Source organism: Babylonia areolata, chromosome 5, assembly GCF_041734735.1.
Source record: "Babylonia areolata isolate BAREFJ2019XMU chromosome 5, ASM4173473v1, whole genome shotgun sequence".
In the NCBI taxonomy this organism is placed as follows: Eukaryota; Metazoa; Mollusca; class Gastropoda; order Neogastropoda; family Buccinidae; genus Babylonia; species Babylonia areolata.
The window spans coordinates 4,586,306-4,614,236 of NC_134880.1; the positions used below are offsets into that span (position 1 = coordinate 4,586,306).

Consider the following 27,931-nt stretch of genomic DNA (forward strand, 5'->3'; position numbering starts at 1 on the left):
TTTATTTATTTGTTTTGGTGCCCAAGAATTTTGGACATTTGTTTTCTCTTTTTCAATGATGATGAATGATGATGGGGTGACGAAAATACTTCTATGGGGGTCCAGTTAGGTTTGGGACAACTTGTCATGGCCTGTACTCTCCTGATATATCCTGGCATCAACCAGGCTGAGAGAAAGCAGGTGTGCATCAGCCAGGCTGAGAGAAAGCAGGTGTGCATGAACCAGGCTGAGAGAAAGCAGGTGTGCATCAGCCAGGCTGAGAGAAAGCAGGTGTGCATGAACCAGGCTGAGAGAAAGCAGGTGTGCATGAACCAGGCTGAGAGAAAGCAGATGTGCATCAGCCAGGCTGAGAGAAAGCAGGTGTGCATCAACCAGGCTGAGAGATAACAGGCACCTGCAGCGTTGGTCAGGAAATTTGAGCAGCACACCCATAAAGCAGATGACCCTGGACTGTTCGTGTGGTCCCAGTCTTCCAGTTTAAGTCCATAGCACACTCAGCTCTGGCTAGGGGCGGCCACAGGTTGAAAAAAAAACCCACCTTTGATGGGGATCGAACCTGTGTCGTCCTGGTCGTCAGTCTGCAACATTAACCACTTCACCACGGTGGCTGGTTGTGAGCACGGCTATTTGTGCAGGAAGCATGTGCAGACATGGACACCAGGGCCTGTTTGAGGATTTGTTACTTTAGTGACGGGCGCCATAGCCGAATGGTTAAAGCGTTGGACTTCCGATCTGAGGGTCCCGGTTCCAATCACGGTGACGGCACCTGGTGGGTAAAGGGTGGAGATTTTTACAATCTCCCAGGTCAACATATGTGCAGACCTGCCAGTGCCTGAACCCCCTTCATGTGTATACGCAAGCATAAGATCAAATACGCACGTTAAAGATCCTGTAATCCATGTCAGCGTTCGGTGGGTTATGGAAACAAGAACATACCCAGCATGCACACCCCCGAAAGCGGAGTATGGCTGCCTACATGGCGGGATAAAAACGGTCATACACGTAAAAAGCCCACTCGCGTATATACGAGTGAAAGTGGGAGTTGAAGCCCACGAACGCAGAAGAAGTTACTTTAGATTTCTGTGTGTTTGAATCCAAGTCCAGTTGGTATCCACCCACTGTTTGATCCCCCCTTTTTTTCCTTTTGTAATTATCATGCTTTTTACTGTTGGGGAGGTGTTTAAGGTAGTTCTGATTTATTCCGTCTGTTCTACTCGTCCTTATTCTTCCTTTTCATCTCTCTGCCCCATCTCTTTGTCTGTCGTTTCCTCTGTCTCAGTCTGCCTGTGGCTTCCTCCACTTGTTCCTTCCCACCCACCCTGTGTGTGTGTGTGTGAGTGTGTGTGTGTGTGTGTGTGTGTGTGTGTATGTATGTGTGTGTGTGTGTATGTGTGTGTATGTGTGTGTATGTGTGTGTGTGTGTGTGTGTGTGTGTGTGTGTTTATGTGTATGTGTGTATGTGTGTGTGTGTGCAGCTGCTCACTTGCATGCACACACACACACATGCATGCATGCACTCACCCTCATACACACCCACATACACACCCACACCCGCACATGCACACACGCACCCTCCCACACACGCTCATACACACCCACACCCACACATGCACACACATCACCCACTGACCACACCCGCACACCCACACCCACACACAGTAGTGGTGATGTATGGTTTCAGTTCTTGGTTGAGGCGATGGTTGAAGCCCAGAAGTCAGCAGGCCGCAGTAACGCAGAAGGCATCCTGCAGACTGTAGCCAACACCCTGAGCTACCCAGACGTCAAGTCCTTCCTCCAGGTGGGTGTGGTGGGGGGTGGGGGGGGGGGAGAAAGAAAGTGGTTATCAGGGGTGTTTGTAATTTGTTACTGTTACTGTCATGTAAAACGCCCTGAGCATTTGTAATCAGATTTGAATTTTATAAGCTCTGGAAGATTTTTGAAAACTTTTTGAGTGAAAAGACTAACGCATTGATTAGATTTTTTTATATACTTTTTTACCCTTGGTTTCAATGTTGTGATAGCCTTGAGATGGCCTTAGTGGTTGGCAAGGCTCTGTTCACCATGATTTGATTTGAGTCGTTAGAGAGAAATGGCACAATAGAAATGTATAGGTTATTGTTGTCATTAATTCTAAAGAGACCTTCCAGCGTTGATTTCTAACTTGGCCTCTGTTCCTTCGTTCCTCAGTGGGTGTGGTTTATTGTGTTGTCCACAGTGATTGTTAAGTTCTGTCAGTTTCGCTGGTTTGGATTTGAGCTCAGACCTAGTGTGTCATCTGCATATGGTTTCATCAGGGTGTGTGTGTGTGTGTGTGTGTGTGTGTGTGTATGTGCACTGATAGACCGCTCTGTATCTGTCCTAAGATTTAAAAATAATTTTTTTTTTTGCTACCCTTTCATCTGTACTGTTTCAGTGGCATTACTCATACACCACTCATTCCAATTTTCCCATACACAGCCGCACATCTGACAAGACTTTCCCCTGGTTCCTGAGGTTGAGAGGAAGGTGGCAGTTTGTTTGCCAATACCGTGTCACGTGAGGGTGTGGGTTCAAATCCCGGTCTCACCCTTTCTCCCAATTTTGACTGAAAAGTCAAACAGAGCATCTGGTCATTTGGATGAGACAGTATATCAAGGTCCCATGTGAAGCACGCACTTGGCACACTGAAAAAGAACCCATGGTAACACTGTGTTGTTCTCTGGCGAAATTCTGAAGAAGCAGATCTGCACATTTGTTGACTTGGGAGACTGGAAAAATCTCAGTCCCTAACCCAGCCCTGCACACCAGGGTTTTGAACCAGGACTCTTGGATTGAAATCCATCGCTTAACCACTCCCCAGTTGTGCCCTTCATTCAGTTTCTCTCAAGAGGAAGGTTTCCCATGTGGCTGGTTCTTGTAGAGATGGACGGATAGAGAAAGTCTGTGTTGTAACTGTGTGAATAGACGGATAAAGAAAGTCTGTGTTGTAACTGTGTGAATAGACGGATGAAGAAAGGCTGTGTTGTAACTGCGTGAATAGACGGATAAAGAAAGGCTGTGTTGTAACTGCGTGAATAGACGGATAAAGAAAGTCTGTGTTGTAACTGCGTGAATAGACGGATAAAGAAAGGCTGTGTTGTAACTGTGTGAATAGACGGATAAAGAAAGTCTGTGTTGTAACTGTGTGAATAGACAGATGAAGAAAGGCTGTGTTGTAACTGCGTGAAAAGACGGATAAAGAAAGTCTGTGTACTGCATGAAAAGACGGATAAAGAAAGGCTGTGTTGTAACTGTGTGAATAGATGGATAAAGAAAGTCTGTGTTGTAACTGTGTGAATAGACGGATGAAGAAAGGCTGTGTTGTAACTGTATGAATAGACGGATAAAGAAAGGCTGTGTTGTAACTGTATGAATAGACGGATAAAGAAAGTCTGTGTTGTAACTACGTGAATAGACGGATAAAGAAAGGCTGTGTTGTAACTGCGTGAATAGACAGATAAAGAAAGGCTGTGTACTGCATGAATAGACGGATAAAGAAAGGCTGTGTTGTAACTGCGTGTTGCTGGCTTTCAGGGTCATGTCAAACATCTGCTTCCCCCACTGGTCAGCCGTGCGTCCACAGAAGCTTCCAGTCTGATCCGGCTGATTTCCAACCTCTTGTCCATGCCAGTGAGTGGGGGTTGTGTGCCTCTTAGTGTGTGTGTATGTGTACATGCTTGTTTGTGTGTGTGTTTCTGTTTGTGTGTGTGTGTGTGTGCGTGTGTGTCCATGTGTGTGTGTGTGTGTTATGAATATGTCATTGCATGTGCATGTGTGCGTTTCTGTGTGTCGACTTGCTTGTGTGTGTGTCCATGTGTGGTATGAATACATGATTGCATTTGTGAGTGTGTGTGTGTGTGTGTGTGTGTGTGTGTGTTTGTGAGGTAATCTGTCATGATTCATGATATAAATGTGATATAGAATAAATTCAGATTGTTTCTCTCATATTGATAAAGTTAAAGAGGTTGCAGATCCATTCTCTTTTAACTTGTTTAAACTAGAATTTCTTTGAAATGTTATAGACATGAAAAGAAAAAGGTTGACTCGGATCATAGTTTGAAACTTGCAGGTGTTCAGCATACCAGAGACAATAGTTCCTCTTGACTCAGCAGTTGATGACTAGTGGTTTGTTTTTTGTTTTTCTGACAGAACCGACGAAAGCTGATCACCAACAACATCAAAGACATCTTCTGCTTCCTGGTGTGTCAGTGTAAGAAACCGGACCTGGAGAAAACTCTGGTGTATCTGCAGGTACGGAAAAACACCTGGCCACAGGTGATACTGTGGCGGAGTGAAATATTACAGTTGGAAAAAGAATAGTGGTAGTTGAGTGCAATGTGTGTGTGTGTGTGTGTGTGTTGAGTTTATGAAATTAAAGTCTTAGTTGAGAAAAATAAAAGGTAAACGTATTAAAAAATAACATGATTTATGCTCAGATATTGCTTTTTAGTCATTGCTGTTAACAGGTATGCTAGTTGGGAGCTTTCTGATTTTTTTTTACCTTGAAAGTTGATTGACATTGAAAAGGAATGGTTATATTTTTGTCTTTCATTAGATAACCTGTTGATAGTAATACAGAATGATAACTATGGAACATGCATGTCTATATTTATTTCTTATATTTATTATTTATTTATTTTTTGAATTTTTATTGTTGTTGTTGTCTTTACAGTGTGATTAACTACAAGCTTTCTTTTCCAACAATGTAGAAGTGGTATACTCATTGCTCCTTATGATGATATTATTATACTACCACTCGTTTTCGCCTCATCCTTGATGCCATTACTGTAATAGTTGACATAATTGATGCTGTTGCTATGTTACAACTGGTCCAGGCTATTTATTGTTAATGTCATCTTAACTCATCATGATTACTGCAATCAATAATGTGTAAACATTGATTGATTGAATGATTGGACAAGTTTTTGTGTGTTTTTTCTGTATTTGTTGATGTTCTTGCTGTTGTTACTGGGTTATTTTTGGGTTTTTTAGTTTTTTGTATTGTTTTGTCTTTCTTTCTGTAGTGGAGGATGCTACTGTTTGTTTTATATTGTTTGTTTCATACTGTTCTTTGTATTGTATACATGTCTTTGGAAAAAATTTTAAAAAGTTAAAAAAAAAAATTTTTTAAGAAAAAAAAAGATAACCTGTTGAAACAGTGACCCTTTTTTTTTTGTCTCATTTAATAGCCTGTGAATTTTTTTTATTGTGAAATAGCATATGAAATAGTGACATGTATTTTGTGAAATAGCTTGTCCAGACAGTGACGAATGTTGTATTTTGTGAAATACTGTGGTGAAATGGTGACATTGTTATCTGTTATGAAAAAGTGTGTTCAAAGTGATGACATAGTTATCTTTTGTGGAATAGCATACGAAATGGTGACTTTGTTGTCTTTTGTGAAACAACATGACAAACAGGTCTGGACCCTGTTCATCATCAGGGACTCCGACTCTGTTTGGGAGCTTTCCGTACTACACCGGTACATAGTTTATATGCAGAAGCTGGAGAGCCATCTCTTTCAAATCGTAGACTGAAACTTTCTATGAACTACTACCTTAAATTAGTTTCTGAAGTAGAAAACCCAGCTCACAACAGTATTTATAAACCAAAGTTTAAATCCAGATTTGATAACAACCCAAAGTGTACACCTCCATTGGGAATCCGAATGCTTCAATACATTCAAGAAGCCCAAATTGATCCTACATTAATAGATACTGAATTTAAAATTCCTGAGGAACCTCCATGGACTTTTGAAACTCCTGAAATCTTATTTGATCTCACCATCTTCAAGAAAGACTGTACCAGTTCACTGGTCTATAAAAAGTTGTTTTCCGAACTCTGCCAGAAATATCCATTATATCAGAAAATTTTTACGGATGGCTCAAAATCTGAGGAGGGAGTGGCTGCTTCTGCTTTTTGTCCGACTTCTCCCTCCCAAAGACTCGCGAAACATATTCTGTCAGACAGTTCTGTGTTTACTGCAGAGCTAACTGCTTTAAAGCTAGCTTTAAATGCTATATTGCAATCATCTAATCATAAATTTGTTGTTTTTTCTGACTCGCTTTCTTCTCTGGAGGCAATAGCTCATCGTAATATTGATCATCCCAAACTTCGAGAATTCTTCAGTTTGTTTACCCATCTTAAAAGAAATGGTTTTGTAATCATGCTGGCTTGGGTGCCCGGTCATGTGGGCATTCAAGGGAACGAAATAGCAGATAATCTGGCTAAGAGTGCTGTTAGAGAGAAACAATGTAAGTTTTATATTCCTTTTACTGATTTTAAACCCAAAGTTCATCGGTATACTAAAGATCTCTGGCAGAAAGAATGGAATGAACAAATAGATAACAAATTATTTAAAATACGACCAAATCTTCAAGAGACTCTTCCTATGGCTGTGGTGAATCGAAAAGAAATGACAGTGCTGTGCCGACTTCATACAGGTCATACATACATCACACATTCCTACCTCCTGAAAGGAGAAGAGGCTCCTTGGTGTATTCCGTGTGATGAACCACTCACTGTGCAACATATTCTGATTGATTGTTGGGACTTTTATGACACACGACGGGGTTTTTTTACAGCAGATTCATTGAGAACGTTGTTCCGTGATGTCCCTCCGTGGACAATATTGCAATATTTAAAAGAAATAAATATTTTTAATAGTATTTAATATAGTATATGCTTAATACAAAAGTTGTGAAATTTTTATCATGGAGTGATCACAGTGCAGTAGAAAGCTGAAAACATTGGGGTGGCCCATCTGCGGTGATCAGACTTTGAATGGTGGATAGCCCTGATATGGCCTTCATGGTCGGCTGGGCTCTAAGCAATATTTTTAATTTTTAATAATTTTAATGTTGTCTGTATGGGCAGAAAGAGACAGATTTTGAGCTGGGCAGTTTGCTGAGAATGGACTTTCAGCGTGTGCACAATGAACTGTTGCTTCGCCTCAGTAACCATGAAAATCAGGTGAGTGAAAGAAATTATACCTGTTTTACTATTGGTAGTAGTAGTAGTATTGACAGGTGAGTGAAAGAAATTATACCCTGTTTTACTATTGGTAGTAGTAGTTGTAGTAGTAGTATTGACAGGTGACTGAAAGAAATTATACCCTGTTTTACTATTGGTAGTGGTAGTAGTAATAGTAGTAGTAGTAGTAGTATTGACAGATGACTGAAAGAAATTGTACCCTGTTTTACTATTGGTAGTAGTAGTTGTAGTAGTAGTAGTAGTAGGATTGACAGGTGACTGAAAGAAATTATACCCTGTTTTACTATTGGTAGTAGTAGTTGTAGTATTGATACTTATATCAGGTGTCCCCAAAAAGTGAACCGCTTTTTGACAAGTATTTTCTCAGTGATAGAGAAACTGAATTCATTGAAAAGTTTCACACAGTAACCTTAGGGTATCATCAACAAGTCTGCAAAATATCTAAAAGTTCAGACGCAAATTATGCGAGTATTGTCAAATTTAAAACAGCATGTCAAAATACCAATATCAGAGCTGTGCAATATGACTTCATCATGTTCATGCCAGCTGCCAGGTGTTGGCATCTGTCAGTCAGTGTCAGTCTAAAAATAGCCTGTCTGGGTATCAAGTCTATTGATTTTTTTTATTGTCGTCTGTATCCAAAATCAGTTCTGGTTGGAAAGATCAACCATGCCTTTGAATGAAAGTGATAAGGTTACCATTGAAAACTGTTTCAAGGAGAAAGTAAGTTGTCGGTTAGGTGTGCAACCCTTAGTAATCAGAAAGTGATTGTTCAGAGTCAGGTGATTGTTCAGAGGTGTTTGTGTCATTGCAGGTGATTGTTCAGAGGTGTTTGTGTCATTGCAGGTGATTGTTCAGAGGTGTTTGTGTCAGTGCAGGTGATTGTTCAGAGGTGTTTGTGTTATTGCAGGTGATTGTTCAGAGGTGTTTGTGTCAGTGCAGGTGATTGTTCAGAGGTGTTGCAGGTGATTGTTCAGAGGTGTTTGTGTCATTGCAGGTGATTGTTCAGAGGTGTTTGTGTTATTGCAGGTGATTGTTCAGAGGTGTTTGTGTCAGTGCAGGTGATTGTTCAGAGGTGTTTGTGTCAGTGCAGGTGATTGTTCAGAGGTGTTTGTGTCAGTGCAGGTGATTGTTCAGAGGTGTTTGTGTCAATGCAGGTGATTATTCAGAGGTGTTTGTGTTGTTGCAGGTGATTGTTCAGAGGTGTTTGTGTCAATGCAGGTGATTGTTCAGAGGTGTTTGTGTCAATGCAGGTGATTGTTCAGAGGTGTTTGTGTCAATGCAGGTGATTGTTCAGAGGTGTTTTTGTTATTGCAGGTGATTGTTCAGAAGTGTTTGTGTCTTCAGAGGTGTTCGTGTCATTGCAGGTGATTGTTCAGAGGTGTTTGTGTCAATGCAGGTGATTGTTCAGAGGTGTTTGTGTCAATGCAGGTGATTGTTCAGAGGTGTTCGTGTCATTGCAGGTGATTGTTCAGAGGTGTTTGTGTCAATGCAGGTGATTGTTCAGAGGTGTTGCAGGTGATTGTTCAGAGGTGTTTGTGTCATTGCAGGTGATTGTTCAGAGATGTTTGTGTCAGTGCAGGTGATTGTTCAGAGATGTTTGTGTCAATGCAGGTGATTGTTCAGAGGTGTTTGTGTCAATGCAGGTGATTGTTCAGAGGTGTTTGCGTCATTGCAGGTGATTGTTCAGAGGTGTTTGCGTCATTGCAGGTGATTGTTCAGAGGTGTTTGTGTCATTGCAGGTAATTGTTCAGATGTGTTTGTGTCATTGCAGGTGATTGTTCAGAGGTGTTTGTGTCAATGCAGGTGATTGTTCAGAGGTGTTTGTGTCATTGCAGGTGATTGTTCAGAGGTGTTTGTGTCATTGCAGGTGATTGTACAGAGGTGTTTGTGTCAATGCAGGTGATTGTTCAGAGGTGTTTGTGTCAATGCAGGTGATTGTTCAGAGGTGTTTGTGTCATTGCAGGTGATTGTTCAGAGGTGTTTGTGTCATTGCAGGTGATTGTACAGAGGTGTTTGTGTCAATGCAGGTGATTGTTCAGAGGTGTTTGCGTCATTGCAGGTGATTGTTCAGAGGTGTTGCAGGTGATTGTTCAGAGGTGTTTGTCTCATTGCAGATGATTGTTCAGAGGTGTTTGTGTCATTGCAGGTGATTGTTCAGAGGTGTTTGCGTGATTGCAGGTGATTGTTCAGAGGTGTTTGCGTCATTGCAGATGATTGTTCAGAGGTGTTTGCGTCATTGCAGGTGATTGTTCAGAGGTGTTTGTGTCATTGCAGGTGATTGTTCAGAGTCAGGTGATTGTTCAGAGGTGTTTGTGTCAATGCAGGTGATTGTTCAGAGGTGTTGCAGGTGATTGTTCAGAGGTGTTTGTGTCATTGCAGGTGATTGTTCAGAGGTGTTTGTGTCATTGCAGGTGATTGTTCAGAGGTGTTTGTGTCATTGCAGGTGATTGTTCAGAGGTGTTTGTGTCATTGCAGGTGATTGTTCAGAGGTGTTTGTGTTGTTGCAGGTGTTCAGTGGCCTACAGATGGTCTCCCTGTATGATGAACAGTATGAAGGTCCCAAGAACATTCAGACCAAAGAGGAGATGGTTGGTCACGTGCTCTCTTCTTCTGTCTCTGTCTCTGACTCTCTCTCTCTTATTTTTTTAAAATATAGATTGTGCTGTTCTTCTCTGTCAACTCCAGACTTTGTATGTGTGTGTGTGTGTGTGTGTGTGTGTGTGTGTGTGTGTGTGTTCTTCCTTTGATTTAAGGTCTCTTCCCTTTGAGTGATATTAGACGTGTCATGTATGTTTGTGTTTGGGGGTGGGGATGGTGGTTCAAGGGGTATGTACAGAGAAAGGATAAAATAGAAAAACGGAATCAACAATCCATAAGTATCTGTAACAGCAGTTAACAACGTGGATAAAATAGAAAAACGGAATCAACAATCCATAAGTATCTGTAACAGCAGTTAACAACGTGGATAAAATAGAAAAACGGAATCAACAATCCATAAGTATCTATAACAGCAGTTAACAACGTGGATAAAATAGAAAAACGGAATCAACAATCCGTAAGTATCTATAACAGCAGTTAACAACGTGGATAAAATCGAAAAACAGAATCAACAATCCATAAGTATCTATAACAGCAGTTAACAACGTGGATAAAATAGAAAAACGGAATCAACAATCCATAAGTATCTATAACAGCAGTTAACAACATGGATAAAATAGAAAAATGGAATCAACAATCCATAAGTATCTGTAACAGCAGTTAACAACATGGATAAAATAGAAAAACGGAATCAACAATCCATAAGTATCTATAACAGCAGTTAACAACATGAACAACAACAAAAATTGAATGTTTTTGGGTCGTATCATTGAAATACTCATTGGACAATACAAGAGGGATTCAATGATAGTAAATGGTCGGACATTATCATGTGTGTGTGTGTGTGTAGGGGTGGTGGAGGGAGTGTGTGCGTACTGTGTCCATACCTCATTGCTTGTATACTGCATGCATATAGCTACACATATGGTGTGTGTGTTTGACAAAGAGAGAGTGCACTGTTTGCTTGTCCATGCTCTCATATATCCACAAACACCACATGTGTTTACTTCCATCTTCTACATCACTAAGAAACAGATCTCAAGCCACTGAAACTACAAACTGTTGCCACAGGGGAGATACTTGTCTTGTGTAATATTATCTGTGTTTAAATTCTGTAGATAAACCGTAGTTGTTGGAGATGTTTATCTTGTGTAATGTGTGTTTTTAAAGTATGTAAATAAACCATATTTGTTGGATATGTTTGTCACGTGTGATGTGTGTTTTGAAGTCTGTAAATAAACCATAGCTGTTGTTTTTTGTGTGTGTGTGTATTTTAACAGGCAGCATACCTGGAGCCTCGGCTTTTAGGTGTGTTGGCGTTCTTTGACGCCACCCTAGTCAACTCCAACGTCCCTGTCGCTGACAAGAAACTGGTAAGTGTTGGATGTAAAACACAACAAAAAAAAATAAGAAAATAAAAAAATAAGAAAAACACTGAAAGACTGTATTAAAATGGTGTAGCAGTAAGGTGGCCTTGCGGTGATGTATCCGCCTTGGGAGTGAGAGAGTCTTGAGTGCATGGGATCAAACCCCAGGCTTGGCAGTACTCGTAGTATTTTCTCCCCCTCCATTAGACCTGACTTTCAGTTGTGGTCTGGATGCTAATCATTTGGATGAGACGATAAACTTAGGTCCTGTATATAGCAAATACTCAGCTCATGTGAAAGAATGCATGGCAATGAAGGAGTTGTCCCTGGCAAAATGTCGTAAAATTCACTTCGATAGGAAAACAAATGAACTTGCAAGCAGAAAAGAAGGCACTAAAAAAAAGTGTGGCACTATACAGAAAATTATGTTTGATGAAGAGTAATAAAATACAGCACAGTACAATGCAATAGAATAGAATAGAATATGTCTTTATTACCAAGTGTACCGGGGTCACAAGGAATATTGGGGGGGATAGTACATAACAAGATACGGACATAAATCGAAAATCAATGCAGTGAAATGAAATACGATACAGTGCAATACAAATACAGCACAGTGCGGTACAGTACGGTACAGTGGGCACTACTGGAGTGGTCAGACTTAATCTTTGGGTCTGAGGTGTAAACCCCCACAGGCCATGGGCATGGAGTCTTTTTCCATTCTTCCACTTAATTATATACTGCTGTCTGAGTTAAAAGGTTGAAGGTCCCACAGCCTTTGACGGCCGTCAGGGCAGTGTATTCATGTCCACCATGTTCAGGTCTCGGCACAGGAAGGCAGTGAATCCATATCGACTGTGTCCAAGGCTCAGCACAGGAAGGCAGTGAATTCATGTCCACTGTATCCAGGGCTCGGCACAGGAAGGCAGTGAATTCATGTCCACTGTGTCCAGGGCTCAGCACAGGAAGGCAGTGAATTCATGTCCACTGTGTCCAGGGCTCGGCACAGGAAGGCAGTGAATTCATGTCTACCATGTCCAGGGCTCGGCACAGGAAGGCAGTGAATTCATGTCTACCATGTCCAGGGCTCGGCACAGGAAGGCAGTGAATTCATGTCTACCATGTCCAGGGCTCGGCACAGGAAGGCAGTGAATTCATGTCCACTGTTTCCAGGGCTCGGCACAGGAAGGCAGTGAATTCATGTCTACCATGTCCAGGGCTCGGCACAGGAATGCAGTGAATTCATGTCTACCATGTCCAGGGCTCAGCACAGGAAGGCAGTGAATTCATGTCCACTGTGTCCAGGGCTCAGCACAGGAAAGCAGTGAATTCATGTCCAGGGCTCAGCACAGGAAGGCAGTGAATTCATGTCCAGGGCTCGGCACAGGAAGGCAGTGAATTCATTTCTGTCATGTAGAGGGCTCGGCACAGAAAGGGAGTAAAGTGTCTTTCCGAAGGACACAACTCCATGCTGAAACACGGTCTTGAACCCTGATCACTGGTGGTCACCATATACTGGAGTCTTAATCAATTTCCTTCATATGTTTGTACATGCAGGAGATCAAGTGTGTATGTTATCTATGTATATGACCTGTTTTTTTCTGTTTGTTTTTTTTTCTTTTTTTTTCAAGGCCTGACAAAGCGCGTTGGGTCACGCTGCTGGTCAGGCATCTGCTTGGCAGATGTGGTGTAGCGTATATGGATTTGTCTGAATGCATTGACACCTCCTTCAGCTCCTGATACTGATTCTGTTACCTGTGTGGGCACTCTGTGGAAACACCAACATGTTACCTTTCTGACTGGTTGTCGTTTGATAGACATCTGGTTATTAGATCAGCGCACGTGACTCTGTAAGAGAGTTAGGACTTCCACAAGGTTTGTGTGGATGAAGGTTGAGTTCTCTTGTATTTTAATGTAAGATATTGAATTCAGTGTTGCATTGTGGTTGTTGATGTACAGCTGAAAACATTAAAGGTTTGGCATATTTTGAAGTTTTTTCTGTTTGAACATTGAAGGTATGGCTCATGTCTGAGGTGTGTTGGTCTTTTTCCATGTGTTTTCCAGGCGCTGGAGAGTTTGATGTCCATAGTGCTGTTGATGGGGTCCAAGCACATCAGCTCCATCCGTCACAAGGTGGTCAATACACTCAGGTATTAGTTCCATCCATCACAATGTGGTCAATACACTCAGGTATTAGTTCCATCCGTCACAAGGTGGTCAGTACATTCAGGTATTAGCTCCATCCCTCACAAGGTGGTCAATACACTCAGGTATTAGCTCCATCCCTCACAAGGTGGTCAATACACTCAGGTATTAGTTCCATCCCTCACAAGGTGGTCAGTACACTCAGGTATTAGTTCCATCCCTCACAAGGTGGTCAATACACTCAGGTATTTCATCCGTCACAAGGTGGTCAATACATTCAGGTATTAGCTCCATCCATCACGGTGGTCAATACACTCAGGTATTAGCTCCATCCGTCACAAGGTGGTCAATACACTCAGATATTAGCTCCATCCCTCACAAGGTGGTCAATACACTCAGGTATTAGCTCCATCCGTCACAAGGTGGTCAATACACTCAGATATTAGCTCCATCCGTCACAAGGTGGTCGATACACTCAGATATTTCATCCCTCACAAGGTGGTCAATACACTCAGGTAGTAGCTCCATCCGTCACAAGGTGGTCAATACACTCAAGTATCAGCTCCATTTGTCACAAGGTGGTCAATACATTCAGGTATTAGCTCCATCCCTCACAAGGTGGTCAGTACACTCAGGTATTAGCTCCATCCGTCACAAGGTGGTCAATACACTCAGGTATTAGCTCCATCCCTCACAAGGTGGTCAGTACACTCAGGTATTAGCTCCATCCGTCACAAGGTGGTCAATACACTCAGGTAGTAGCTTCATCCATCACAAGGTGGTCAGTACATTCAGGTATTTCATCCGTCACAAGGTGGTCAATACACTCAGGTATTTCGTCCCAAGGTGCTCATCCCAGGCTGCTTGTGCCAAGCTTTCTGTTTGAAATTTTTACCTGAATTTTACCACATGCAATCACACACACTCTCATTCATTCACCAGTATGTTGTGGTGGGACATTAAACACTGTTCCTCTTTCTTGCTTCTCCTCCGTGCTCTCATATACACACAGTGACGCATGATTGTTTGTATACATACTTGTGCACACATCTTAAGTGGTCAAAGAGAAAGAAATTAGGTATGCCTGCACATGCACACGCACACACCATCTCTCAGATGTATGCTTTAATTATATTCAGTCCACTTCTTGCTCTAATTTTCCGTGTTTGATATGTGTTTGTATGTACATCTGCATGCACACACACATGCACATGCAAGCACACACACACGCACGCATGCGCAAATGCAGTCTCTCCATCTTCATCTTCTCTCCCCATATGGTACATGCACTAACTGACCTGTGTGCAGACTAGGACTCCAGTTCAAGGACAGGTCAATGATGGAGGTGTCCTGTCGTGCTTGGAACTGTTTTGTTCGCAGGTTAGTCAGTGCTTTTCTGCCTTTCAGCAGCGCACCTGCCTACCTGTGCAATTTTTTTTTTTTTTTTTTTTTTTTTGCGCCTTGTTTATTTTTTTACATAGTTTTTGGATTATGTATGGTAATACTGAATAAAAATTGGCACAAAAAAAAGAAAAGAAAAAAATAGGGAAAAAAGTGAACAGAAGGCAAACAAAAGTGAACAGAAGGCGAACAAAAGTGAAAAGAAGGCGAAGAAAAGAAACTGCATACCTACTGTGGTTTGTTTCTTACTGAACCTGTTGAACCATGTGTAGTTTACTGCCTCTGCAGGTTTCCATGCCATATTGATTCGGACCCCCCTCCCCACCCACTTTTGTGCTGACCACCTTGTACTGCTGTGAAACATGGACAACGTATCGCTGTCACATTCAACAACTTGAGCAGTTTCACTAGAGATGCCTATGAAAGATCCTCGGCATAAAGTGGCAAGACAGGGTCTCCAAACTCCAGGTCCTAGAGAGGGGCGGCCTGCCCAGCATTGAAAGCCTGCTGATCCAGTGCCAGCTATGCTGGACAGGACATGTTGTCCGCATGACAGACAGCAGGCACCTGAAGATGCTCTTGTATGGCCAGCTGAAGGAAGGCCACCGTGAACTTGGAAGACCCTGCAAGTGCTTCAAGGCCACCTTGAAGACAAACCTCAAAGCTTGTGACATAGACATCGCTTCCTGGGAAATGAATGCCCTTGACTGCTGTCGCTGGAGGATGCTGTGCTCTAGTGGCATAAAGATGTTTGAAAACAAGAGAATGCTGGCCATCAAGGAGAAGCGTGAGCGAAGGAAGCAGGGCTCAACTTCTGGAGACGTTTTCCCTTGCAACACCTGTGGGAAGTGCTGCGCATCCAGAATCGGTCTCTTCTCCCATATGAGGACACACACCGACAGATAAGCCTGCCTGTCTACTCGTCCGTCGGACCGACGGGAGACTCCATCAGTTTACTGCTTCTGCAGGTTTCTATGCCATATTGATGTGGACCCCCCACCACTCCCCCCTCCCCACACCCCACCCCTAGAAAATATGTTGTTTATCCTCCAAATTACATGTGGACACATTGGAAAAAAAAATTAAGAAGTTAGTTTCCTTGTTTTGCAGTTCATGCATATGTAGGAAGGTGAAAAGTGTTTCAATGAGGCAGATGTTGACACTAGAGCAGTGGTTGGGCACAGGATGCAGTGAGTCAGAGTCTGAGATAAGTGAGTGCTGATGGTGAACGTTCTCTTTGTGGCACCGACGCTGAATGTTTTGATTGTTCTTGGATGTTTAATGTTGTTTTCAAAACCTCTTGGGCGTGTAACATTATGGGGTGTGACAGTGAGCAATGGGAAAGGACAGAGGGTTTTCATGTGTACCTTCCAAAAATGGGGAAAAAAAAAACATGCAGGAAAGTATGAAAAAGCAAATGTGCTGGAAAATGCTTGGACAAAATGCAAAGTTTATAAAAACTATGAATGTACTTTTCATTTTATTTTATTTTATTTTTTTTGGGGGGGGGATATATATATATATATATTTTTTTTTCATATATATATATATTTTTTTTTCTCATTTAAATATATATATATATATATTTTTTTTTTTTTTTTTCTCATATATATATATATTTTAAACAAGAAACAGTCTTTTTTTTATGTTAAATTGAAACATTACTCAGTCACTGTTTTGTTTTCTTTCTTTTGATTATATTTAATCTTTCTGATATGATTATTACAGTATGTCTGCCACAATGTGAATTTGAATAAAAATGTTTTCAAACAGAAAATTGTCAGAAAAAAATGTTGACGATGGTAACAAATTCATTTGAGGAATTGGTGTGTTTGAATGAATGGATAGAAAATTGGCTCAGATGGAACGCTGTGTGGAATAAACAGTTCAGCATTAACAAAAAAAACAACAACAAAAAAACAAAAGAAGAAGAAGAAGGTCATGATGCATATGTGTGTGTATGTGTGTGTGTGTGTGTGCCTGTGTGTGTGTGTGTGTGTGTGTGTGTGTGTATGTGTGTGTGAGCCTGTGTGTGTGTGTGTGTGTGTGTGTGTGTGTGTGTGCAGTCTGGAGCTGCCTCTCCTGGGTCAGATGCTGTTCCAGATCGTGGCCACACTGCTGCCACTGCTGCTTCAGATGCCTCGCCAGGTGTCTGAGATCATCAGTTACATGGTGGTGGACAACAGGTACGACAGGTGTGCCGTGGTTGTGCTGCATTGTGAGACTGAAACACTCCACACTCCTCATGGAAATTCTGTGCTAGAAATGTCCTCTTTATCTTGTTTCTGGCCTTTTCTTTCTGTTCTGTCATTTCTTCCTTCCTTTTTTTTTTTTTTTTTTATTACCAATCTATTTACCTGTATTTTTTTTGTTTTTAGAAAGCCGTGAATATTTTTTTTGTCTTTTTCTTGACTTTATAATTAGGCATCCTTACTACATCGTATTTGTTGTTGCACTGAGGAGTTGCCCGCAACCATTTTTATGTTTTGTACGCCTGACTTGGTGTGCAGTTTAGTTTAGGTTTGGTTTTCTAATCCTCAGGGAAAAAAATTGATGGAATGGTCAATGTCAGAAGCATGTCCTTGGTTTGTGTGCTTGAGTGTAACTGTACTTGTGCCTAATTTTCTTCACCAGGTGTTTCTGTTTTTTTTTGTTGTTGTTTTTCCCCTGCAGGTTGTAAATCATACACACTGACAGTTTTTTTTTAAAGCCATGATATGACCCTCTGGTGTTGGCTGGGCTTTTAGCAACTATGATGAATAAATCAACCAGGGGACAAAATTCTGACAGAACGGTTCTGCAGAAGTTTCTGCATGAGATGCACTTTCTTCGTCTTCCTGACCAGCTACCGTTATGGATTGGTGTGTGTTCTGTTTGTTGCGGTGCATTTTATGTTCTCGTCCTTCCCAGCATGAGCACAGTGAATGGTGTTATCTCATGGACCAACACTCAGCTAATATCACAGATTGACATAGGCTTACAGCTGGGCCACCAGCAGAGTGAGAGCTGTTTTATCAGTAGTTTCTCCATTGCAATAGGAAGTTACTTACAGCTTAGTCTTTTGTGAAGGACTATGACTCTCAAACTAGGAGGCAAGATAGCACTGGCTCCTAGTGCTACAGCCTTGGGGGCTAGTTGGCCTTTGGGAACCATCCCAGCGCCGACTGTCCTAAAAACCCTCTCGGCTGAGAGAGTGGAGATAAAACTTGGGAAACAGACACTCTGCTCTATAATCAAACTCTAGCCCAGATAATTGGGGCAGCAGTTGCCTCCAGTGCTGTTGTGATGGTCCTAGTCAGACACGACTGACAATCGTTTGTCATCCATGGCTTTGAACTGTGACCCAGAGCTGCCCTCCAGAAGCACTTCCATGAGATCTACTTCCTCCCTGACCTTCCAGAGCTAGCCGACACTGCTGCCGTGCTCAAACACTACACTGACGACCCGTCCAGGTAAGCTGAGTCGATCTGAACGTGTGACGGGTGCAATAGCCGAGTGGTTAAAGCGTTGGACTGTCAATCTGAGGGTCCCGGGTTCGAATCACGGTGACGGCGCCTGGTGGGTAAAGGGTGGAGATTTTTACGATCTCCCAGGTCAACATATGTGCAGACCTGCTAGTGCCTGAACCCCCTTTGTGTGTATATGCAAGCAGAAGATCAAATACGCACGTTAAAGATCCTGTAATCCATGTCAGCGTTTGGTGGGTTATGGAAACAAGAACATACCCAGCATGCACACCCCTGAAAACGGAGTATGGCTGCCTACATGGCGGGGTAAAAACGGTCATACACGTAGAAGCCCACTCGTGTGCATACGAGTGAACGCAGAAGAAGAAGAAGATCTGAACGTGTAACGCTTTGTCCATGATTATTGATTTATGTTTTGATCATGATTACCAGTTTATGAGCACACAGCAGCAATGACAGAAGAAATGCGCAAACACAAATTTGCTTTTTATTGAAGACTGGTCCCTTGTTCATAGAGTTACCACCCTTTAGTGTATATCAATCCTTAACTCTCTGAGCCGCATTATTCTGGATTGATTTATGATTTTTTTCATAATGAGCGATTTATCCATGATTAATAATTCATGCTATATTTGTTCTCAGTGATTCATTCGTGATTAATGATATTGCTTGATTCATGATTTATGTTTCATTTATGATTAATGATATTCAGTCAGTAATTTATTCATGATTGATGATTTATTCATAAATAATAATGATTTATGCTTGATTCATGCTTCATTTATGTTGAGTGATTTATTCATGATTAATGAGTTATGCATTTTTCATAATCAGTTATTTATTGATGGTTATGGATTTGTCCCTGATAATGATTTAAACTATATTCATAATTTACGCTTCAGTTATTATTAAGCGTATATATGCCTTATTCACAATCAATGATTTATTCATGGTTTATTATTAGTGATTGATATTTATGCTTTATTCATAATTAGTGCTTCATTCATGATTTGTTCATGATTAACAGTTAATCCTTTATTCGTGATTTATGTTTTATTCATTATCAGTGATAAATGCTTTATTCATTCTGTGGTGTGTTGACCTTGTGGCCTTGAAAAAAACATGTGAAAAAAATTATTAGAGAGGGGTGGTTGGGTTATATATATATATATATATATATATATATATATATATATATATATATATATATATATATATATATATATAAACTATTTCAAACATATAATTTGTATGATTTTGTATTGCCAGATGTTTCTTAGGGTGACAGTGAAAGACCCCCCTGAGATATGAAATAGGATGTAGGGGACCAAGTGAGTTTGGTTGCATTGATTAAGGAGGTTGTGATATTATTTATATGATTATTATTAGTATTGTTATTATTAAACAATATTATTAACACCAATAATTACAGAGTAATATGCGTTTTGCATTGACACTAAGAAAATTAAAAGATACATGTGAAATGTTCGGGATACCTAAAACAAGGGCCAACACACACACAGTGGAAAACCCAGACACACACACACACACACAGCACATGTACACCCACACACACACACATGTGCGCACACCCACATGCACATACGCATACATTAATTCATGCATGTGTATGTATTCAGGTGTACTGATTGAGAACAAACGCCAACAAATAACACAATTTAAGTAACAAACTGAATAGGTAATCACCCACACTCCCAAGGCACTCCCTGTCTCCCATTTCATGGAGGTTTCATATAATATTCAGCCAAGCTGACCTGCAGACAAAGCTGATATACTGCATCAAGGGAGCCAACCACGAAAGTCTGGATGTACGGACCCACGCCCTGTCCAGGCTGAGAAGGCTCCTGAGGGAAAAGAAAGTAAGATCATTGTTGATTCTCTTTGACGGGCGCAATAGCCGAATGGTTAAAGCGTTGGACTTTCAATCTGAGGGTCCCGGGTTCGAATCACGGTGACGGTGCCTGGTGGGTAAAGGGTGGAGATTTTTACGATCTCCCAGGTCAACATATGTGCATACCTGCTAGTGCCTGAACCCCCTTCGTGTGTATATGCAAGCAGAAGATCAGATACACACGTTAAAGATCCTGTAATCCATGTCAGCGTTCGGTGGGTTATGGAAACAAGAACATACCCAGCATGCACACTCCCGAAAACGGAGTATGGCTGCCTACATGGCAGGGTAAAAACGGTCATACACATAAAAGCCCACTCATGTGCATTCGAGTGAACGCAGAAGAAGAAGAAGAAGTTTATTTTCTTTGAAAAAAACTTTTCCATACTTATTCGTTGTATATATCTCCACTGACTTGTGACTGTCTCAGTATTTAGATACTGGTTTGCTTGTTTGATTGTTTATTCCTTTAATTATTTGATCAGTGTATACTTAGAAATGTTATCAATAAGAATGTTAAAAACAGACTTGATATCAGTCTGATATTAAGCAGATTGTGAAGCAAATTGCTGAGATTTAAAAAAAAAAAAGAAAAAGAAAAGAAAGACCAGCTTTTGGGAAAGTTAGGGTACTTCACAAATGTTTTAAATATCAATTATAAACGTTTAGAACAATATAAGACACATTTTGAAATGTTATTTAAATAGTATTTTGAAAGCATTTCACTAAAAGTATCTTTGCATATCGCTTTTCTAGTATATTTTTATTTTCACATTCTTCATGTGGAACTGGTTGTCATAGCTTGTGGAATCGCTCAATTCCTTATGATTTTAATTCCCTTTTATTATTATTTGTGGAGGGAAAGTTGTTTTTTTTCATTTAATATTTTTTATAATTGAAAATTGATTAGCTAAAACCAATTTCTATGTGCTGCAATAAGCAGGCTGATGTAAGCACACACACACACACACACACACACACACACACACATATATATATATATATATATATATATATATATATAATCTGCACAGATGGTAATTTGCTTGTGTGAGAATCTGCTATAAAGTGACTCATTATGAACTAAATGTCTGTGATTGTGATTGGTGCTTATTTTCTTTCCCCCTCAGGATTCTATCTACGCTTTTATTCTGGGCAGTGAATCCGCAGACCCTGTCATATCTCAGCTGGTGTCAGTTGTAAGTACTTGTTTAATTCTCTTTTAAATGGAACACCTCTAAGGCCAGTGGTAATGTTTTATGCTCTATGTTAATGTTTTGCACAGGCCTCGGACAGGCTATCAAGGCCTGATCAGCGTGTTGGGTTTATGCAAATGTCAGGCAACTACTTCATTTGTAAGATTTTTTTTTTTTTACAGCAGATGTGTTGTGTTTATGGATCAGTTCGCACTTTCTTACACCACCTTGAAACTGAAACTAAGGCTAAGTTATTGTTTTTCTGTGTATGATAATTTGATAACGTGATTTATACATCCAGAATGTGTACCTTGTTTCTGCTGTTGACATTAGCGGTAACAGTTTGACAGGCCTGAAGGATTTTACTTTGCAGCACTGTCCCTAAGGACAGGTCATGTCAGCCTGCCTGTACAACAGGGTAAAAACATGCATACATACATATAAAAGTCCTCCCGTAGATCTGGATAAAAGTGAACATGGAAATTGCTCCCCACAGACACAGAAAGAAAGTGCCTGTTCTCAGCACTTCACCTGGGAAACTGTCCTTCAGAAGGAGGGGGAGAAAGCAATAAGGGGAAAGATATAGATCTGTTAATCATTGTATTGTATTGCACTTTGTCACAATGGATTTCTCTGTTTGAAATTTCAGCTGCTGTCCACAGGGAAAGCGTGTCAACACACAGCGCCACTCTTTAAAAAAATTCTGCCTGCAAGTGTACTTGTATACTATCAAACTGGATTTTTCTACAGAATCTTGGCAGGGACAACCCTTTTGTTGTCTAGGTTCTTTCATGTGAGCAAAGTGCATATCACACATGGGACCTCTGTTTATCATCTCATCCAAATGACTAGCGCCGAGACCACAACTCAAGGTCTAATTGATTGATTGATTGATATCCTTGGTCGGAGACCAAGCACTAAGCACTTTACAAACACAGGTTCATTTGCACAACAGGCTGCCTACCTGGGTAGAACCGACTGACGGCTGCCACTGGGCGCTCATCATTCGTTTCCTGTGTCATTCAATCAGATTTCAGGCAGCGCACACATACACACTCAGACAGACATGTAACATTTTATGTGTGTGACTATTTTGTTTTTATTCACCCCACCATGTAGGCAGCCATACTCCGTTTTCAGGGGTGTGCATGCTGGGTATGTTTTTGTTTCCATAACCCACTGAACGCTGACATGGATTACAGGATCTCTAACGTGCGTATTTGATCTTCAGTGTGTATATACACATGAAGGGGGCTTCAGACACTAGGAGGTCTGCACATATGTTGACCTGGGAGATCGTAAAAATCTCCACCCTTTACCCACAAGGCGCTGTCACCAAGATTCAAACCCAGGACCCTCAGATTGAAAGTCCAATCTAATGGATGAGTAGAAAATACTGGCAGTGTGGGATTAGATCCTGTGTGCTCAGATTCTCTCGATTCCTGGGCAGGCATGTTACCAGTAGGCCAACACTCCACTCCAGTATCTTAGGTATGAAATATGGATTTTTGTCTTGATTTGAACAGCTGCTTCATGGATGTCGTGAGGCTGACGGCCAGCTGCAGTGTCTGTACGGACAGTGTCTGGGGGAGCTGGGAGCCCTGGACCCTGGCAGGTGTGTTGTCTGTCAGGTTGGCTTGACGAATGTGTATGTCAGTGGGGGTTTGGGGGGCAGCAATAGTGATGGTAGCTGTGTGAGAGTTGGGGCAGGGTTCGAATTTAGTGGGTGCCCAGGTGCAAATGTTACGAAAAGTTGGCTCGGGCATGCATATTTTCTGTTGAGAGTGCCCAGCTGGCACTCAAAAATTGATAGAGGCGAAAGAGAAAGTGTCGTCTGCTGCAGCTTGCGGATGTTGACGTTCATGGCGCGTTAGCGATGAACAGTGTTTCCCATCTTTGATGTTAAAAGAAAGGCTCCCAAAACAGAGACGAAAGTTCAGGATGACAAAAAGAATAAACAGCAGGAGTACGAATCAAAGCGCCAGCGTGTGTACAATGAAGCCTTGCAGAAAGACTTTCCTTGGCACACCGTTGAAACGAAGGAAGATTTTATTTCATTTTATTATGCTGGCACCTGAAACCACAATTGGGCACTCAAATGTTTTGTCCAGAATGCCCGATTGGCACTAAAAAAAAAAAAGAAAAAGAAGTTAAATTTGAACCCTGTAGGGCGTGGTGGTGTATGGGAATGGCTGTGTGTATGGAGGTTTGTGGTGGATGTGTATCCATGTGGGTGTGTGTGTATACATGTATGTGTGGGTATGCGTCTTTGTATGTGTGCATGTTTGTGTGTGTGTGTGTGTGTGTGTGTGTGCAGACTGACACAGAGTTGTGAGCTGTGCACACCTGTGTCTCGTTGCGATGTCCATGCTGGGGGTGGAGGGGGGGATGACAGATTCTGCCCAGAATGAACAGCGGTCTTACCATGCTGTCGAAATGTGCTGATTTACTCATAAAGAGGCCTTTTTTCTTCTGTTTTTGTTGTTGCTGTTGTTGTTGTAAACTTGTAGTCTACTGGAAACGTGGATCTTATTCCTTTTGGTAACTGGATTTTTTAAAATAAAAAAAAAAAATTTTTAGAGTGGGTGGGGTATTGGGGGGGAGGGATTTACGTAAATATTTTACCTGTATCAGTTTTGCTGCGGAATAAGGTGTGAAACCACTGAAATATGCAAGTGGGTTCATACTTTTTGTGAAACCACTGAAATATGCAAGTGGGTTCATACTTTTGAATCTGATTAAGGAAACTCTGTCCTATTTGCATACTGCAGCAGAAAACCTATACCGAAGGACAGTGCAAGGCTGTACTTCTTTGTAGGTGTAGATTATAGAGCTCTGTGGTGATTATTTTTGTAACTTTTTTTTTATTTTCAGAATCGATGTTAATTGTAAGCGCTCTGGGCTGTGGTGCTAATGAAGTAGAGCACATTATAAAAAAAATATTTTTATGCTTCTTCTCCTTATTGTAGCATATGTGCTAAGGAAGTAGAGCACATTATAAAAACCCATTTTTCTTCTACTGCTTCTTCTTCTTCTTCTTCTTATTGTCACATATGTGCTAAGGAAGTGGAGCACATAATAAATACCCATTTTTCTTCTTTGTCGTCTTCTTCTTTTTTTCTTCTTATATACAGTACATGCTAAGGAAGTAGGGCACATTCTAAAAACCCATTATTATTTCTTATTTTCCCCACGTTGATGGGGCTTTGCTGTGTGACATAGAAGAGCACATTCTAAAAACCCATTATTATTTTTATCTTTCCCACGTTGATGGGGCTTTGCTGTGTGACATAGAAGAGCACATTCTAAAAACCCATTATTATTTTCTGTTTTCCCCACATTTTTTTTTGTTTTGTTTTTTTGCTGCCCCATCATCTGCACCGTTTCAGTGGCATTACTCCCACGCCGCTCATTTAGATTCCCCCATACACGGCCACACCCGGGTTCGTCCATCACAGTTCCAGCATCGGCAGTCCACTGGGAACCATAGATGTTAGGTCGCCAGGAGGCCACACACCAGAGGAGACCCTGCACTGCTGCTGAGTCACTTCGGTGGTGTTTAGTGGCGCCTGTTATGTTTTAACGTACTTAGGACACCACCTACTAAGCCCCCTATTAACGACAATAATGGCTTTGTCATGGAGCCAGACTGAGTGAGCGTCCCTCCTCCATTGTTATTTTTTATTTTCCCCACGTTGATGGGGCTTTGCTGTGTGACATAGAGGAGCACATTCTAAAAACCCATTGTTATTTTTATCTTTCCCACGTTGATGGGGCTTTGCTGTGTGACATAGAAGAGCACACTCTAAAAACCCATTATTATTTTTATCTTTCCCACGTTGATGGGGCTTTGTTGTGCGACATTGAAGAGCACACTCTAAAAACCCATTGTTATTTTTATCTTTCCCACGTTGATTGGGCTTTGCTGTGCGACATTGAAGAGCACACTCTAAAAACCCATTGTTATTTTTATCTTTCCCACGTTGATTGGGCTTTGCTGTGCGACATTGAAGAGCACACTCTAAAAACCCATTATTATTATTTATTTTCCCCTCGTTGATGGGGCTGTGCTGTGTGACATAGAAGAGCACATTCTAAAAACCCATTATTATTTTTATCTTTCCCACGTTGATGGGGCTTTGTTGTGTGACATAGAGCACATTCTAAAAACCCATTATTATTTTTTATTTTCCCCACGTTGATGGGGCTGTGCTGTGTGACATAGAAGAGCACACTCTAAAAACCCATGGTTAATTTTATCCTTCCCACTGACAGGCTGCAGCTGATGAGCAACGACCCCTGTGAGCAGCACGCTCGCTTCCAGGCGACAGTGGAGGACGACAACTTTGTGGTGGAGCTGATCGGGGAGGTGATCAAGTCCTTCCTGGCTGCCACAGAGCCCAGGGTGCAGGTCTGTCCGCGGCATGGGGAGGGGGGGAGGGGAGCTTAGCTCCTTCAGTGGTGATCTGGGTGCTAGTCTTTCGAATGAAGCGAAGATACGAAGTACCTTGAGCAGCGTGCGCTTTAACCTTTTCACCGCCAATCAGTTTAGAGTACAAAATTCCCTTGTGGTTTAAACACAGAAAAGACAGTGGCCAAGAATAGCTGGGGATTCCCCTTGCGATGTATAGAAAATATGGCCTGTCCTACCACCGAACATTAAGAGCAGTAGGTTCATGGATAACAGACCAATGAATGGTCACCTTTCAGTGACACGGGTCCTCTACCACGCCTGTGCATAAATGCAAGCTTGGCGGTGAAAGGGTTGAGGCAACTTTGTTCTGTCTATAGTATATACAACATTAGAGAACCAATTCAAAAGGACGGTGCAAGACTTTCTTTGTTCTGTCTGTATGCAGCATCAGAGAATTTACACTATAGGACAGTGCAAGACGTTGTATTTCTTTGATTAAAGAACCCACGGCATCGAAAGGGTGGTTGTCCCTCACCCAGGCAAAATTGTGGTAGACAATCCAGTTTGATAGGAAAACAAAATACACTTGCGTGGAGGAAAAAAAAGGGGGGGAGGTGGGGGTGGTGGTGCTGCTGTGCTGCACTGTAGCAGTGTGCTCTCCCCAGAGAGGGAGTAGCCCTATTTCCATGCAGAAAAATGCAGTATAACTAAAAGAGTAATAGAATAGAGTAGGATACAATCCAGTACAATCTATTCCAATCCAATACAGTACAATATTATACAATACAATACAGTACATTCCAATACAGTTACAATCAATCATTTTATCATCCGAAACACAGGATACAAAAAATTGCCTTTGGGGTGGTCAAAAGGGGGTGTGTGGTTGGGGGTCGGGGGGTTGGGGGGGGGAAGAAAGTGAAAAGTTTCTTCAAAGAATAGTAATTTTAAAGAATAATAAGTCATTTCATCATGGAAGTAGATCACTGGGATCCATGGTGGGGGGGGGGGGGGGGGGGGTTGGGGGGGAGAGAGGATGTAGGAGGGAAGGGAGGGTGTTACACTATCACTGTCACAGCAGATTGAAAAATCATAAAAAAAAAAAAAAAAAAAGGTCAAGTAAGATGGAGAGCTTGAGACAGCAGACAGTGTTGCACCCCCTTTTGATGTTTTGACGCTCAGATTTGTACTGACATTTTGTTACAGCATGACCAGTTTGTTAGGCAAGAGTATTTCGTGTGACAGGACCAAGGTATGTAAAGGCATGCTGTCCTTGCAATTCCGCAGTGTGGGGTACAGAGCACTTGTGGGTTGGTAAACGATCACAGTGAACGGGATGGAACATAAGGCTGAACAAAATCGGACTACTGAGGGGATGTGCCAGATAAAGTATTGAAACATAAGCAAGAAATACTGTAGTGTGATATATTTTCCAAGCAATATGTATATATATATATGTTTATGTAAGTTTGTGCCTGCCTATGTGTGCGTATGTGTTAGGGTAGCTGTTAGATACACATGTATGTTAAAATTTATGTATGCAGTGTGTGTGTTTGTGCAAGCGTGTGTGTGTGTGTGTGTGTGTGTGGTCACATTTTGGTGTGTGTATGTAACATAGATATAATGTTTTATGTTAAGCGTTTTTGTAAAGCACCTAGAGCAGATTTCTGGATAGTGTGCTATATAAGTATCCATTATTATTATTATTATTATATATATATAAACACGAGATACAGAGAGAGAGTGAGAGTGAAAAAGAGTGATGTGTACATAGACAATTGAAGGAATATTTAGAACATCATAACTAGTAGAAGACGTCATGTAAGGTCAGAAAGTTGACGTAAAAAATAGCATCACCTGTTATAAGTGTAGTCTGTGACCAAGCTGCCGGGTGGCAGTGAAAATTCATATTTTTATTTTTTTGTTCAACAAAATAGGTGTTGGTTTTCAACTTTGTTTTATTTATATATATATATATATATATATATGGGGGAGAGAGAGAATCATGTCTGTATATGCAGATAATTGCTGTGTTTCTCTGGCAGGACTGTTCAGCGTTTGCCTTACAAGAGCTGCTCCAGATCTACCACATAGAGGCGCACAGCAGCGGTGATGCGGAGACCAGGGGCAACAAGCTGTGGCGGCGGTTGTCGGAGCAGCAGGAGATTCTGGCCCCTCTGCTCAACACAAAGTAAACCTTTTTTTTTTTCTTGATTCTTTTTTTTTTTCCTGCATTCTTAGTCATGAATCAGATTTATGATTATCTATTTTATCTTATTTCATTGAGGGGGGTGGGGGGGGGGGCATTCTTAATCATGAATCAGATTTATTGTTATTTATTTTATTTCATCTTACTTTATTACCTTATTTTTTTTTTTTGGCATTGTTAGTCATGAATCAGATTTATTATTGTTTAT

General features: G+C 41.3%; 1 protein-coding gene across 2 annotated transcripts in view; it reads left to right on the plus strand.

Moving 5' to 3' along the window:
* Window positions 1–27,931, plus strand: part of LOC143281882 (serine/threonine-protein kinase ATR-like) — a 153,259-nt gene that overhangs the window by 51,426 nt on the left and 73,902 nt on the right. For both annotated transcript variants that reach the window (XM_076587156.1, XM_076587157.1), the window contains exons 26-40: window positions 1,682–1,798; window positions 3,553–3,648; window positions 4,168–4,269; window positions 6,895–6,990; window positions 9,522–9,602; window positions 10,893–10,985; window positions 13,044–13,129; window positions 14,433–14,504; window positions 16,592–16,711; window positions 17,873–17,977; window positions 19,758–19,872; window positions 21,035–21,103; window positions 22,627–22,715; window positions 25,376–25,511; window positions 27,560–27,705. In XM_076587156.1, coding sequence (XP_076443271.1) covers window positions 1,682–1,798; window positions 3,553–3,648; window positions 4,168–4,269; window positions 6,895–6,990; window positions 9,522–9,602; window positions 10,893–10,985; window positions 13,044–13,129; window positions 14,433–14,504; window positions 16,592–16,711; window positions 17,873–17,977; window positions 19,758–19,872; window positions 21,035–21,103; window positions 22,627–22,715; window positions 25,376–25,511; window positions 27,560–27,705 — 1,523 coding nt within the window. The remainder of the gene's footprint in view (window positions 1–1,681; window positions 1,799–3,552; window positions 3,649–4,167; window positions 4,270–6,894; window positions 6,991–9,521; window positions 9,603–10,892; window positions 10,986–13,043; window positions 13,130–14,432; window positions 14,505–16,591; window positions 16,712–17,872; window positions 17,978–19,757; window positions 19,873–21,034; window positions 21,104–22,626; window positions 22,716–25,375; window positions 25,512–27,559; window positions 27,706–27,931) is intronic.